The sequence below is a fragment of the Poecile atricapillus genome, chromosome Z, assembly GCF_030490865.1.
Source record: "Poecile atricapillus isolate bPoeAtr1 chromosome Z, bPoeAtr1.hap1, whole genome shotgun sequence".
Taxonomy (NCBI): domain Eukaryota; kingdom Metazoa; phylum Chordata; class Aves; order Passeriformes; family Paridae; genus Poecile; species Poecile atricapillus.
The window spans coordinates 29,176,156-29,192,392 of record NC_081289.1 but is presented as its reverse complement, the minus strand read 5'-3'; the positions used below and the strand labels follow the sequence as shown (position 1 = coordinate 29,192,392).

Sequence of the window (16,237 nt, the reverse complement as noted above, 5' to 3'; positions counted from 1 at the left end):
TGGGCACAGCACCTGCTGGGTTAATCACCCAGTTTCTGTCCTAGGTGTGTTCTGCCAGCTTTTCTGAGGCAGTAATTCCCCACCTTAACTTTGCTTTGAGTAACCCATAAAATGTAATATGCTCAGTTAAGATATTAATGAGCTTGAGGCAGTCTCCTCTGGTTTGCTACAGATGGCTTAAGTATTAAACCAACAGCTACCTCTTCTTCTTTAAAGTGTTCCTTCTTGCTAATTATTTAATGAAGGCTAAGGATTTTATGTCTCTTTCCACAGTAAAATGTGGAAAGAGACTACTTGCTGGAAGAAAACACAGTTCCTTGAAACAGCACACACAAGACCACCAGAGCATCTCAGAAGGACCCAAAAATCTGGTCTTGTGACCAGCTGCAGTAAATGTATGGTGACTTATGGGAACAAGGTCAATTTTCAGCAGCTGTGGTTCTGATCCTGTGTGCAGAGAATGGCTGCAAAGTGTATTTTTTTTAATCTTGAAACTGCTGCTAGAACGCAGTAATTGTAAAGATTATTTTATCTGCCCATAGGAAATTTGCTTCACCAACTTCCACTAACTTCTACTTTATCTTCACCGTGTTCTATCTGAATTCTTTAAATGCTGCTCGTAAGTAACACTGACTTAAAAGAAAAACCACCCTCCCCCTGAATTTTGTAACTGTATTTAAATACAGAAGGTGTCCCAACCCCTCTAGGTAAGAAATAATATGGGGTTTTAATAGTTTTCAAGTAACAATACTCTAAATTGGAACCCAGCATTTGCAGCTGATTACCACTGGCCAAAAAATGAATGACCACGACATCTTCTTCCTGGGAGCACCAAAAGTGATAGGAATACATTGCTTTTCTACAGTAAAAGTGGGGAACACTGAGGAAACTTCTGAGGAAACTTGAAGGTAGCATCAAGTAAAATGAGGTATGGGGGTTTTTATGCATTCTGAGAGAGAAAGGCCACAGATCTTTTTTTTTTTTTTTTTTTTTTTAGGTATGAGGATTTATTGTGAGAACTCCTTAAACAGGGGTACCATAGATAGTAAAGGTCTCTATAAGTTCAGAAAGTGTCTCTGCTGCATCATGAAGGAAAAATTTACCAAGTGCTGTTGTACACAAAGCCATCATCTCTGGCTTAGGATGTCCTTGAGTGCAAATCACTGGAAGCTACTAGGCATGTTAGTGGTGTGCTGTTATATATGCAATTACTGGCTACAGCTGGAGACAAAGTACTGGGTCTGAGGGACTTTTTTTCTGATTTGGTAGAGACTTTTAACTCTTGTGCTTTTCTGCACATTTCTCATTTAAGTTAGACATACTGCAGGCAGCAATGAAGACCTATTTTGCCTGTTCTATAGCAATAGGCTAGAAATTTTGTAGTGCCTGTGTCAGGCTCAGTGGCATTAGCTTAACATACATGTTAATCTCCATGCTTCCAAATGCTTTTGGATGAGTATACAGGTTATTGCATTCAAATACAGTTCTTGCTCATGGAATCCCACCTGTGCACCAGTGGGTAAGCATGGGTATTAGACTGTCAAATACAGCTGGTATCATCCTAATGACATCCTGTACAGTTCTGACTTGAAAGCTTCTCCAGTGGTCCTGCACAAGAGCTCTGAAATAAATGCTTGAGTCACAGAAGTTACCCTCAACATATCTATCCACCTTCCTGTCACACACTCTTGGTTTGAAGACCTACAGGGCACACATCATGTGGAAAGTTGTTTCTGAGTTTCATTATTGCCTCTGAGAAATTAGCAATGTGGCTCTTATCTGAATTTGACAAACCAGCCACCAGATATGATTTCACTTTCCTGCTACATATAAGAAAGACTCATCTCCTATCAGAAATACCCTCCCATGAAGACTTTTCTGGGTCTGATCAAATGGCATTTTGGCCATCTCTTTAGCAAACTAAACAGGGGTTAAGGACCTCTGATGAAAAATAACAAAGCTGTTTTGAGTTACTGAGTACTGTTCAGCAGCTGAGCTGCAGCAGTGAGTTGCCCTTTTGCTCCGAGCTTGCTGCAAGCAGAGACGGTATGTGCAAGCCTCAGTCACCGTGAAGTGCATTTTATTTGACAATTGGAGCAGCCAAAGAGGTCACCTTCTCTAACCCAGTCAGTGAGCAGCAACCCCCTTAACCTGGATTTGTGTCCGAGCTTTGGACTGATTTATCCTCTCTGTGTACATTCAGTGCCTTGTCACAAAGCTCAAGGGACTGAAGGGGCTATGATACAGATTTCTCATTTTTAAGTAAAGTCAAAGTGAAGACATGGGAAGGGCAGAGAATGGATTTTGCACTGTTGTGTAGCTCCCAGCCACAATTACAGTTTGAAAACAAGCCAGAGGATTTGTACTGTTGGGAACACTTGGGACATTTATTTGAGGTTCAGAGAGAAATTCCAGGTGGTTCCCACAATATGACTTTTCTCAGACATATCACCTCAGAAAGAGGTGATTTAAAATTTCCTCTGTAACTAAATAATTATAACTAGCAACAACTTCCTCCTGTTTGCAATTTAGTTCATATTAAATTTGTCTCTATCATTTTTGTCTGAAGGAACTTGTGAATCCAGTTCATAACTGGCTCATGTGGAGAGATCAAGAAATAATATTTTTCTGAGAGTAGGCACCCAAAGGCTTCAAGCTTCTCATGCTCGATCACAGTATCAGCTCTGGGCCGGGGTAGTGAGGATAAGGAAATATTTCTTCCTGAAGAGTTTATCAACAGCATCTTGGCATTAGGGTAGCTAATTATTTTGGTTAAATGCTGCTTGGAGTTCTGGAATTCTTATGAGTGCAGGTTTTATATACATAGAAAAGCTATTGTAAGAGAAAATAAAATAATAAAGTTTTTTCAATCAGCTAGTTCAATGGTTTGCAGCAGGTTGGGGTTTTTTTTTGGATGTTGACCTGATCCAAGGCTTATGGAAGGTAGTGCAAAAACTCCAAACAGAATCCTGGCTTTAATTCAAGGAATTAAGTACTATGTCTTAATTCCATAGGATATTATTGCACTAAAGAGCTTATTAAGATTAAAGTGGGATTAGGCATTACTATGAATGAATGCAGAAAGTTTACATGGTGGGGATAAAGCTTCAAAGCTTTATTCCACATTTCAGAGAAAAGGTTCAGAACTGAAGCAAATAAAAAAAAAATAAAAAAAAAATTACTTATGATAGCATTACACACAACGAGGAGCATGTTGTGCCTTCCAAAGTGAGAAATCTGGCACTAATGGTAGGATGTAGAATGAAAATCTTACTGTATTTTCCAAAGAAGCAGTTCTCACTGAAGAGTGAAATGAAGATGTCTCATGTGCTTCCATGCTCTTTGTTTTGAGCTTGAGATTTTTGCAGTTTTTTCCATATTATTTTTCAGCAGCTGAGAACCTGGCATCTTACTTTGTGTCTCATTATCAGAAGCTTACAGATGGCTGCTAAACAGAGCTTTCTGTGTATTTAGCTTTGATATTATAATGGCTAAGCATGAATTTCATACAAGAAGCAAACTTACTTTCTGTGCATAACTAGTGTATAACTTGAGAGACTGCAGCAATGGAAATGGCCCGGTGTGACTGCCCTGACTCCTGCAGGAACTACGCCTGCTCTGTACCAGATGTTTTCTGCAGGGGATTCTTGGATGCTTTCTACAACACAGTCACAAATATACTGAGTATCAGAGCCTTCCCAGTCCCCATGGGGCCCATGTTTTCCCAAGGTATTTGTCAAGACTTCTTGATAACAGCTACTTAATATTTTGATGTTACTTTCAGATAGTTTTTCCTTGTTTCATCCTCCCTAATATCTATACCCTACAGCTACAGCTACCTCCAGGTGGGAATCATAACTCCATTTGACTGTTTCAGAGGGCTGTGCATTGTAGAACAACTTCCCTGATGCCTGTGGACTCCTTATTCCTCCTGTCCTCATTTTTGTTTACTCTTCATCCCCCTTCTACATGAGCTCAAAATATGGAACAGTTTATCAGCTTCTGTCCTCAAAACTCCTAGGACTGAATGGAGCCTTTTGGATGAGGATGCAATGGTGTCAAGATCCTCTCAGATTTATAACAATATATAGCTCCTTGTGGTACTCTTTCCATACAGGCAACTTTAGTTCAAAATTGCCTCCTTTGCTGACCGTATTTCATTCCAATGTAATTGTTGTCTTGCTTTCCCTTTGCTCTTGTCTGAGGCTGGTGCTTACCAGCTCATCTAGCTTAAGGTTTGTGTTTGAAAGGACTTTCCCCAATGCCTCCATCTGTGTGTTCCTCATCCCAGCTGTCTAAAGGTGACCTGGCCATGTACTGACATTTTCAAGACTGACTGTGCTGCATCTCTGCAGTGGCCCCTTTTTAGTGAAGTTCAGTATCCACAGGCTGGAGTAATACACTTGCTTGGAGACCAGAGTGATAACTAATTCATTAGTTCACAGTGATTTACTTAGAAAGTGCCTAGCATGGAAAGACCTTGATCCCAGAGAATGTTTCTGGTAAAACTGCAGTTGCTAAAGCCAGATCTAATACAACTTATTTTCTACGTGGTTGAACTTCTGTTATTTTTCTTCCCTTACTTTCAGACCTGCAGCCAGTTCCCTGGTACAGACAGATGCAAGATTGCTATGCCCATGCCAGCAGCTGTCTGGATGATACAGATTTGAGCTGGCTTAAATCCAGATATCTCTTGTGAGATGGGCAAATGAGTTTGCCTTCTCCTTGAGCCTAGAGAAACCAATGTGGGGTTTTGATCAAGCAGTGAGAGTTGTGCCTCAGGTCACTGGTGGGGCAGAAACCTGTGTATGGCTGAGGAACTGGCCTTGCCTTCCATCTGCCTGTTTCCCCCTCTACAGCCCCTGTAAACCTGCCTAGGCCATACTTTCAAGAGATGTGTTCCAGCAGCCCTCAGTGGTGGGGGTTTTAATGATCCCGAGATTTCTATCTGTTGCTCCTTTTGGTGTCCTGTCCAGGGGTGAGGGGAAGTAAAACATGGGTTTATTGAGTTCTAATAGCACAAGACATAGATTCTCCCACTGGTGTTATTCCTGCTTACCTACTCTGTCACCAATGATTACAAGGTCAGCGTGGTGGTAGTCTGGAGCTCCCACACTTTGATGTGTTTTTCTCCAAGCTCTCTTCCTTCCTTGATGGTTGTTCAGCCACTGCCTCCCAGAGGGAGCAAGGTCTCTTGTAAGGGACCAAGTTCAGCTTGCTCAGTGCTTTGTAAATTATTTGTGCCCTGTGAGGATGCTCTTCTTCAGTATCATAACAGGCTCAGAATTTCTGCAAGTGCTCCTTGGCCAGCTGCTATACCCTCCCTGTCTGGCACAGACCACAGGGCAAAGCCCAGTGTTACAGCTTTGGCAAGCAGCTTTCTGGCTATTCACTGCATTCCTTCTCTGTGTTCTCCCTGTTTTTGAAGGCATCTTTCCTTCCTGTGGACTTTTCCTGTGCTGACCACCGTCCTGACCAAGGTCTCAGGGTACCAGAAGCTTTCTTCATGTCCAGTGCCTCCCTGTCTAAAGTCCTGCTCTTCACAGGGTAGTGTAGTTCATCTATTTCTGTCATATACCCTGTCTGCTCTGACATCTGGACAGTCTGTTGTATGTTGAGTATGTGCTGCTGATTGCTATGCTCAGACACTTCATTTACAGCCTCAGGAATGTGAGAGGCCCTCAGAAAAATGCCAGAGGCAAGAAAGCGTTTGAAAGTTCCAGAAGGCCTTGATAGAGAAGGTATTATTGTCCCCCAGCAGGAGCAGCAACGACCAAAATTCTCACCATAGTTGTGCTAAACTTCGAGAAGAGGAGCAACATAAAATGTGAGAGCACATGTTAAAGGTAAATTGGAAGTTGCAACTGGCAGAATTCAACTGTTATGCACCCCCAGCCCAGAGACTTCAGCCATCCCATTCCCTCCAGGCAGATCACAGTTGGTGTGGAAAAAGCTCAAAGCCATAAATGCTCCTTGCCTTGGGCTGTCAGGGCAAACCTCAGAGGTGCAGGTGCCTAACATTAGGGTACTAAGCTGATGGCAGCTTCAACAGCCCTGACAGCACTAGGAATAAAGTTTCAATGTTAAGCAGTCTGGTATGAGGAAATTCCAGAGTTGAGCACATTTATAACATGTGATACTATCTTTTATTTTAATTGCATAATCTTATGTTCTTTTTTTATTTTTTTTTAATTTTTTTTTTCAAATCTGTCTAGATTTGCATCACATGGTGTGGGGAAACAGACTTGGCTGGAATAACCTGCCTACCCTATGGAGCATTAAATAAATTCTCTCAAAAATACAGACTTCTTGTTCCTCAGATCTCCAAGCTGAGGCCCTGGATCATACTGTCTGAGTGAGATTTGACTCAGAGAGAATGAGATTCTCTAATGAGTACTTACAGCTGCAACCACAGATCATGACAGCTGCATTTTAAACTTCAAGAGAAAATGTTAAGTACTCTGAAAAATCAAGTATTGAAGACCTAAAGGTGGTGGGTACTCTTAGTGTACCTAACTCTCAAAATCCCATTTATAAAATTGAAAAGTGCCCCACAAAACACAGAGTGATATTGTCAGGGTACATTCTTTAGCCTACACCTTATTGATCAATACCATAGGAAAATGTGACAGTGGCTTGATACTGAGTGAGGTGCTGATTTGAAAACTGTTGGAGGATGGTAATTTTACACTGGTGCTCTTCAGGTCTCCTGAAGAATCCAACTTACACTGAGAGTTTGGGGGTTTATTTTTTATTTTGTTATTATTATTTTATTTTTATTTATTTTTAACAGAGATTCCTGAGGTGATTTAGATATTGAGGGGGTGGGTGGAGAGGGAAGCAAGATGAGTGCTTCTCACTTTTCCCAAGGTTTGTTCTTCTTTTCTTGCGGAGATTTGGTTTTAATTAATTTTCTCATTAGAGTCAGAAACCGGGGTCAGTGAAGATGGGACTCAAAAGTTGTTTACAGCTTTAAGCAGACATAACTATGTGAGAAGATATTTTCCTGGCCTTCAAAATGTGGTTGTGAAGGGGTTTATAAAAAGCCCTCAAAAAGGGAGTCCTGGACAACTCATACTCATATCTCACAAGATAAAGAACATTCAAAGACAAAAGACTTTTAATTGGCCACTCAGTGATGAGGAAGGAAAACACTTCTAAGGCTGAGATTTGACAGCATAACACAAGAAGGCAATTGCACCTGACCATCTTGAAACCCCTATGAACACCTAGAAAGTTCAGCAACAGAAAGAAGCAAGAGGAGATGAGTGTTTGCAGCTCTGTCCTGCAGTCATGGCAGTGAGAAGGATCTAAGTGGCATTCACATCTCAGAATTTTTTTTTTTTTTTTTTTTTTTGCTATGGGGTAGAAAACACACTGCCATTCATTTTCACAGAGTCATGGAAAATGTAACTGGCCAAAAGATTTCAGCCTGAAGGAAACGATGTGCAACACTTTTGGGAGAATATGCCAGTCATCACTCAGGAAAAAACTGCTTCTCAGATGATATTACAGTCAGTCTTTATTGCCTATTGTTTGTTGCATAGCCGTTTTTCTCTAATGAGAAGTGATAAGTGACTTTCAGGGCTTTCCCCAGGAAAGGAAAGGATTTCAGAAGGAAAAGTTAAGTCTTTCCTGGCTATATTTTGTAAGCAAGTCAGACTACATTCTTAAGATTTTTAAAACAATTTTTATTATTTTTTATACCTTTTGACATGTTTTTATAGTAAAATAACAGAGAATAACATATTACAATGTATATAGACCGAAGCCCTTCAACAAGCTACTTTAACACATTTTCTTTCTTGCACCACGGCCATCTCTCACTGAAAAATGGAAGTTTCAGGAATTATGGTGCATTAGAAAAAACTTAGAACCTCTGACAAAACAACCGTGAGTGTGTTTTAAGACTCTTCTTCTAAGCCTCAAAATTCCTTACAAGGAATGAATGTAATCCCTATTAATGAATAGAAATTATTTTTAAAATAACTAACAAACTGTGTTGGCTCAAAACATCCATCTTCTGATACAGCTCATCAGCTGGGCATGAGAGCTGGGTTATGTGTGCATTCCTGGACTCCTCTAGGAAGGAGAATGGAGTAGTTCTCTGATGGGAACTGGGACTATGGCAATCAGATGTGGAACTACATCAGGACCTTCTAATTTGCTAAAACTTCAGTTCCTGGACTAAGGAGAATTTTGCTTTTACCACAGTATTTTCTGGTAAAGTATCTCACTGTCTGTGGACTGTTTTCCCGAGGTCTGGGATGAAGAGGGAGCAAAAGGACTAATTAAAATTTCCTTCTCTTGTTTTTGTCCTGCTTAAAAAAGCTTAGAAAAAGGGAAAACTCAATTACAATAGAGGCAGCCAGCTTGAAGGATTCAAAACTGGGTCTAATGGGTCTTTTCCCAGAGAGAAGAGGACAGACTGAGAAGGTGGAATAAGGATCATATGTAACAGGATGGCATAATGGGAGAGAGAATATCAGAGTATTGCCATAGGAACATTCACATTTAACTGCAGAAGGAGAGGGCTAGTACATGAGCTTGAAAGAAAATCAAATCAGTTCCCTATAGTAAAAGCTAAATAAGACGTCATTTACATAAAGAACACTTAGGGAAAGAAGAAAAGCATTAAAAGGTGAGAAAGGCAGGAGAAATTGGAAGTAAGTGGAAAGGACAGACTGCCTCTGCCCAAGGAAATAGCTGTGGGCTGCAATTAGCTAAATGGTACAGGACTTCTGCGCTGCAATAGTGCTGCGCTTCTGAACCACTCCGTGGTTTACTGCTGCGCCTAATGGCAGTAGTGCTGAATAATAAAAGCTGTACTCTGGACTGCCAACAGGAATTAATTTCCTTTAGTTTTTGGTGCTCAAGCTATATTTTAACTGCAAACTGCTAGCTTTTATTTCTGGAATAACAGTAGCAGAAAACTATGGCACCACCATGGATTTATAGCAATGCTTTATGTGGGGGGATCGATCGTTTAGACAGGGTTTGCTCTCCTCTCCACAATCCTTGCTCCTGTGAACATGTTCAGCATAGGAAAGATAAGATAGGGGGAGGCAGTTCTTATGTGATGAAGCTCCTTAAGCTGCAGGCAATGATTAAAAATTCCGCCTCCTCTTATGAATACTATGTAGCTACAATAAATCTTGCTCCTTGCCTGCAAACAAGCCAAAAGCCCTTCCTTAGTGCAGGGGCCATAGGGAATATCGGTGCCTTCCCTGGACCTTTAAATGGTTAGGGATGCCTCACTGCTCTGCAGCACTCAGGCTGCCAGAGACCAGCAGACACAGGTCGATGGGGTTAAGTGGATTCACTCTGTGCTTGCCTGCATGGACACATCTTACCCTTCCCCTGCCTGCCCACCTGCTCTGCTGTTACTTCTCTCTGGGGACACCATTTGCCTGCTTGTCCAAACAAGCTCCAGAGCTCGAAATTGCCAGGGAGTGAAGAGAGAAAAACCTTCCTGCTTATGAGGGGCAGGGTGAGGGGAGGCTCACCCTATGCTAAATACAGAGAGGAGGGAGCAATTACTGCAGGATCATTTTCTGCTGGATGTGGCAGGACCGCTGGCACAGGCTGGTGACAGACCATAAGGATTCTCTATCTTAATGAGCAGCAAGAGTGTCCTGGGGAGCAAATGTCTCATGTAAATGTGTATGGGCATGGGGACAAGTGTCACACAGGGCCTCCCATCAAAGGAGAGGAGACGCAGCATCATTTGGAGTGTTGCTTCTTTGGAACTGCAACCGCAAAGGAATGAATAATAGGATTAATTCACTTAGCTATTGATCTCAGACACACACATTTTCATTTAACATTATGAGAACAGCCAGACTCTCATGGTTCATAGCCTGTGGGCAGTACAGCACAGACAGCATTTTCAAGCCCTTTTCCCTATTTGCTGATGAGGTAAATCTTAGCAGCACGTTCCTTATGGTGAGCCGCTGGGGAAGGATCTCCTATGGAAAACAGCCTAATGTCTGGACTGGTGACTCTAATGCTGTTCTCTACAGATGTACTCGGAGCAAATAATTGGTGGCCCAAATAACAAGGGGACCTACCCATGGAAATTCTATACAGAAAGCTGAAGAAAGGGAGGGAAGGAAGAAAATAGAATAGGCTGATTTAATTAGGTCTGGACATACATGCACACAATATCTCAGCTAATCAGGAAAAAAGTTCGAATGCAGCCTCCCCATATCACCATAAACATTGAAGATCTATGACAGTGAGATAAGAAAGAATATGGTGCAGGGAGACATTAAGACATTTTTCAGTAATTTCATCACATGGAACATGACGTCTGCTCAGGGTCCCAAATAACTTCTTTGCCAAATTAATCTGCAAAGTTAAGTTTCTCATAACTAGCTCTTACAAAACCACCCTGCCCATAAGCAAGTGGATGCAAGGGCCAAAAGTAAGTGTCAAAGGTGGTAAAGACCATGTTGGAATCTGTGGAGTCACCAGGTGACACCAGTAGAGATGCTGACACCTTAGATGATCCCAAACTGGGCCAGCTCGTGCAGTTCCAGATGGCTGAAAGCTTCCCATGGGCAAATCACGGTAATATCTGCAAAAGAGAGAAAATGACAAATGTGTTCTTGTCAATGCACTCCTCAGATTTATCTTTCATTAATGGAAAGGCTGATTTACACAGAAAGCATTAACAAGAATGGGATTCCGTTTGAAGGTTAAATGGGTAGGTGAGCATTTCAAATCTGGTACTACCTGTCAGACCAAACCAGATTAGTGTACTTTCTCTCTGTGAGCAAAAGCAAGCCAACAGTTACAAGTCTCTTTAGTGGCTGTGTAAACTGATGTAAAAATTCATTCCAGTTATGTGGTTTCTCCTGTTCTTATAAATTAACCGTAGCCAAACTGTGATCTCCTCAAAGACATGTACAATTTTAGATCAGTTGCTGAATAATTTGGCCTACAATATTCAGGATCTATAACTCTATCAGCTTTATCAGTATTTATAATACTTCAAAGTTCTGACTGGCTACAGCTCATCCAATGCATGTTTCTCAATCCCAGATGGGTACATAAAATTCTTAAAATTAGGATTCTGATGACAACACAAATACTTAACCATCTGGGATTTAATTTCTGTGATTTTTTGGTATTAATAGCTTAGCATTTAGCATTTCTTTGAAAATCTCATGCTGCTGAAATTCTTAGCCAGAGTATTAGCAGAAAACAAACAAGCACTTCTGCAGCCCAATGTAAATAGTCTGAAGCTGAAGCATACATAAATGGCCTTTCCTTCACGTAGTGTATATAAGCATAAGCATGAATGTGGCAGCTTGGGGAGGCAGAACAAGTCTTTTCTGGTGACCCTGAGAGCTGCAGACAGGCCAGAGAAACAGAGGCCACCCCTTTCCCATGACCAAGTTTGTCTGCTCTAGTGCTAAAGCAGAGCATGACAACAACATCCTGCAGAGCTTACCTGTGCCCAGCCCCTCCATGCCTGGGATGTCATCTCCAAACCTAGGAGAGAAAAGAGAAGGTAAGGAGTGAGTTTGGGGCACCAGCAAGGAAAGAGGAGATGTCCTAAACCACCAGCCAAGGAAGAAGAATTGTGAGTAGGGAGCAGAAGAGAAGCAGCTCCAGGTTGGAGAGCCGATGGCACCTGGGGGCTCCTTGCCCAAGGGAAGATGCACAGAAGCACAATGCAGCAGTGGGAATTTACCCAACTAGCACAGTTTCTTTTCTTTCTGAAATTCCCTTACCCTCTTACTCCTTTTTTGGGGGGCTTGCTCTTGAACTGCCTTGTCTGTCTCTGCTTGAACTTGGGAGGCCCCTTACGCGGTGTGGTGGGACCAGCTGGGGCATCTCCAGTGTTGAGGTTGGCAGCCGGGGTCTCACTCATCGCTGGGCTGTGTGTGGCAGGCACGTGCCTCTCTCAGATCCCTCTGTCTGCAAGATAACAGCAAGGACTGACACAACACTCTGATTGTCTTTTCTAGGTATCAGTAGTCAGCTGACAGAATTATGGAAAATAAAATTGTGGCAGGATAAAAGATAATAGTATTAAAGATAAAGAAAGATTGTAACGTGTACAAATTAAGCAGGGTAGCGCTGCCTTTCACCTGGTATGCTAGAATTAAGATCCCAAACAAAGAACACCTGAGCTAAGGCCAAAAAGACATTTACCCCATGATGCAACGTCTTGCAGAGTCATGGAGACAAACATCTTCTTTTGTCTCAAACACAGTCACACTCTTGGAGCAGGTTGCTGCAGAAGCTTGTCCAACAATTTAGGTAAAATAGGAAGTTAAATTGCAGTGCTGGGGTTTTTTTCTAGCTAGCCTTGGAATAGGATTGCTGAGGTTTTTGTTTACTGGTTCAGGATCTGACTACTACAGGAGCCATGAAGACACATGTATGGCTTTGAGAAATATCCTCTCCTTGGGAATCACCATGATATACTTACTCCACCTGTTCTCATACTCGTGCCTAAGCATTTCCTTTAGAACACTGATGGACATGGGATGCTGGGCTGGATGGGTCCTTTGTCTGGGTGGAGCTGCAATTAGGGCCCAACATTTGTCAATACCAAACTTACAGCAAATAGCACAAGATTGTTGCAAGATTATCCAGAAGGCTGAGGCAATGCACTGGAGACTATCTTTTAGGCAGAAGTTAATTTTGCAAATTCCTCGGGATTCAGAGGAGTAAAGCCTGTAACTTTCCTCAGGATGTGCCCATTTTGGTATTTTTGAGCATTATATTACATGTGCTGATCCCTCTTCACCACACTGTACATGAGCCAAACTCCACAGGGGATAAATAGTTATCAGGGAGCAATTTCTGTTCGGGAGACATGTCTCCTTTCTTAGATGACAGAACTGCTGCACTCTGAGCCTTTTGCTTCCTTCCCAGAGAGGACAGCAATAACTCTCACCAGTGCCCAAATGGAAGCTCCCAGCCCTTCATCAAATTTTGTGCTAGTTTTTATGCCAGAATGGTCTGAACAAGTGCATTTTTGGATAAAAATAAATGCAGCTTTTTTCTTTCTTCCTTGAAGTCACGTTCTTCCCCATGACTGTTATATATCTCTTATCTCCAGGTGTTTGTCCCTGTTCATCCAGGCTGATGTAATCGCTGATGGAATTAACTTCAGGATTTGGTTCTAAAGACTAATCTCATTAGGTCACCATAGTACTCTGGCTTAATCCCCAACATCACCTGCCGTGACACTCTGGACTTTTAATCTCAGAACTATAAATGTCATCAAAGATTTTTTCCTTAGTCTAAAGAAAGTTCATTCCTTTTTTCCTGAAATAGCCAGTGTTGGAAAGTAATCCTTATATACAAGGAGAAAGACAATCTGAGCAATCCTCCTGTGTCACTTCCACATCTATGCAAGGTGAAGAGCCATATTTCTGTATCTGTGGCAGTCTGGAAATACTTCACCCAGGACATCTTTCCATCTGTGGTGGCAGTAGGATGGCTCCAAATGATAGCACCCAGAGGCAGGCTTGTTCTTCTGTCGCTTGTGGTCAGGCTTCTGTCTCAGCTGTAATATCCCAAGCAGGAGACTGGACAGGTTCCAGCAGCCCCAAATGGAGCAGCAGATGGTTGTGTCTGAAGCTGAAGCATGCACAGATGCTATTCCCCCGCGTGTAACACAACGCTTCCTAAGCACACACTGTGCCCACAAACACAGAGATCAGCTCAAACTGTGGAAGTTACTTATTTGGCTGCCATCTCTGCAGCGCCTGAACAGTTGCCCAGTATTTACAGCTTTTTCTTTTTCCTCACAGAATGGTGGCAGGACAGGCAAACACTGACACCTTCTTTTACAGAATGAGAATGGAAGTGCAGTGATAGGTATGACCTGGACTGCACTGCTAGGAGGAGAGATGAAATCTTTTGACCCACAGATTTTTAGGGTCAAACCGGGAGATCAAGGCATTTTGCCTCCAAAACAAGGACAGAATTTGGTCCCTGTCTCTTACTCAGGATGGGAGGAATTCAGATGATACTGCCCTACAACAAAATGCTTTGCATCAGAAAGCTGCTCCATAGCATGTTTGATAATGCACCAAAGTCTATTATTATGTCTCTGCCTCAGGTGCAATTCTCATCATATGTTGTCTGTCCCAGTGCTAGACCCCACTCTTGAACTAATAGGAACACTCATCCACTCTAAGCACCGTGTTAATGTGACATCCAAGTTACTTGGTCCCCTTCTCAAAGGCTACTCCCAAAAGGACAACAGAAAAAGCAAACCAGTTAACAGATTTCCATCCCTTAGGACTGACATCCAAAACTTGAAAGATGCATTTGAGTTCTATCTCCAATTCCTACCCTGCTTCAATAACCTCTGTTGTGCACTGGCATGTTACCTTAACCACAAATATGTCTTTGAGGGTCAAAACTTTTGAAATCCTTGAGTCCACAATTTGTCCCTGATGTCACTCAGTAGAGGAATAGCTGATGAAAAGATTCAGCCCTTGAAATTTATTTTCGCCCCAATCTGAAGTAGTTGTATCCATCAACCAGATATTCAATAATGCAGGATTTGGTAGGAAAAAGGATCTGCCCAAATCACACTTCATCCTCTCTCATCTGCATGAATTCAATAAAGAACACTCAATGAAACTTTTTGTTAGCGACATTTCTAACATTAGGGACAATTCTAACTTCTTCCATACTAATCTCCCTCTACTTCTATTCTCTCCATGCATCACTAAAAAAATGACAGAGGATGGAAAGCAACGTTAATGCCACATAACAGCTTTCCTCTTGCCGCTGAAATCAAGCTGCCTTCTCCCCACAGAGCTGGTGGGACTTGCCTGCCATCCTTAGAGTCAAAGAATTCTCCGTTTATGTTGGAGTGGGCCCTGCCCCACAGCATAGAACCTGCCCCAGTTCCCACACCTTGGGAACGAACTGCCCCTACACACAGCCAGACAAACACCCCAGGATCACAGATATGAGAGAAATGGCAACAGCAGCTTCGTCCCATGGGAATTTCACAGCCTTTTGTTTTACTGTACCTGGTTACTTGGATAGTCCTTGATACCAGATCAGTCAGGTGGCTTGACAAACGTTTTGAGTCTCCTCTAGATCTCTGCAAGTGCTATGCTGCCTTCTCCCAGTGTTTCCTGGTCTGCCAGAGCTGTTTTTCTGCTGCCAGCACCAGCATGCAGCTCCTGGGCAAGAGCTGATGGCTGTGGGTGCAAAGACTGTTGAGGCATAAGATCCTCTGCCATGCACTTCCTCTGCTCACTCTTTCTGATGAGGTGTTACCTAATTGCCCCTGACAGCATTTCTGCTCAGTCAAGGGCTTAATACTCTAGGTAAGAGCTTTGCTTGCATCTGAGTGCTAATTATACCTAATACGCATTAATGGGCTTATCTCAGTTGCGTCAGAAATCCCACCTCGGGGTTGTTGGCCAGGTTAAGCATCCTTCTTTTAGTTTCATTTAAATTTAAAGGGGCTTGAATATTACTGACAAATTCTGACTCTTTAATCTGCCCCATCCTTAATCTCTGACTCTCTGTGGAAAATGTCCCTGGAAGATAATGTAGATGCCTCACTTGATCTTCTTCAGACTGTTTCGGTGTAGGAACTCATCTTCCCCTGTCCAAAGCCTTCAAAAATATAGATTCCTTCGTGTGCACTTGTCTTAAGCTGCCTCAGGGTGCCAGACACAGAACCTCCATAAGCCATGGCCCTCCATGCAGATACTCTTCCATGAGTAGAGAGAAACCAGAGGAGACATCCTTGTGCTAGTGTTCTTTTTACGGGTTTCTTGCACGCTCAGATTGTGGCCTCGGGAGAGCCACCAGCATCATCCTTTCAGGTTTTTGTCAGGGTGTATTGAATCCAGTGCCTTTGAGGAGTCTCACAGCTCCAGTCTCAATTGCTTGAGGTAGCTAATCATAGTGATGGGACAAAGTCCCTGCAGGTTCAGCCCTTTCTGCTCCTGTGTCTTACACAGGATTTCAAACCCTTCATTCTAGCAGCAGTTTTGAGACCAAGAACAGGTGAAAGAGGGTGAACTCTAAGACACAGAAACTCATTTACAGTAGAACTGTATTCCTCAGTTTCCCTGAATTTTCCCTGAAAAGTATTCCTCTGAATACTCAGATTCCCAAATGGGGATCACTGGAAAGACTATCCCAGTTGAAAGAAAGGATTCAGTAACAGCAGAGGTACAGCATCGTTTTATAAACTCCTCATTGATGTGCCCAGCCTGTGTGGATGGGTGCT

At 42.4% G+C, this 16,237-nt stretch overlaps 1 protein-coding gene across 1 annotated transcript; it reads right to left on the bottom strand.

Annotated features, from left to right (window-relative positions):
• Positions 1-10,502: 10,502 nt before the first annotated feature.
• On the bottom strand, positions 10,503-11,928 carry LOC131592692 (retinal cone rhodopsin-sensitive cGMP 3',5'-cyclic phosphodiesterase subunit gamma-like). The gene is made up of 3 exons (XM_058864375.1): positions 11,742-11,928; positions 11,459-11,499; positions 10,503-10,579 (listed from the first exon to the last, which is right to left on the bottom strand). Exons 1-3 carry the CDS (start codon positions 11,879-11,881, stop codon positions 10,503-10,505), a joined length of 258 nt encoding a protein of 85 aa, XP_058720358.1. The 5' UTR covers positions 11,882-11,928.
• Positions 11,929-16,237: the final 4,309 nt, after the last annotated feature.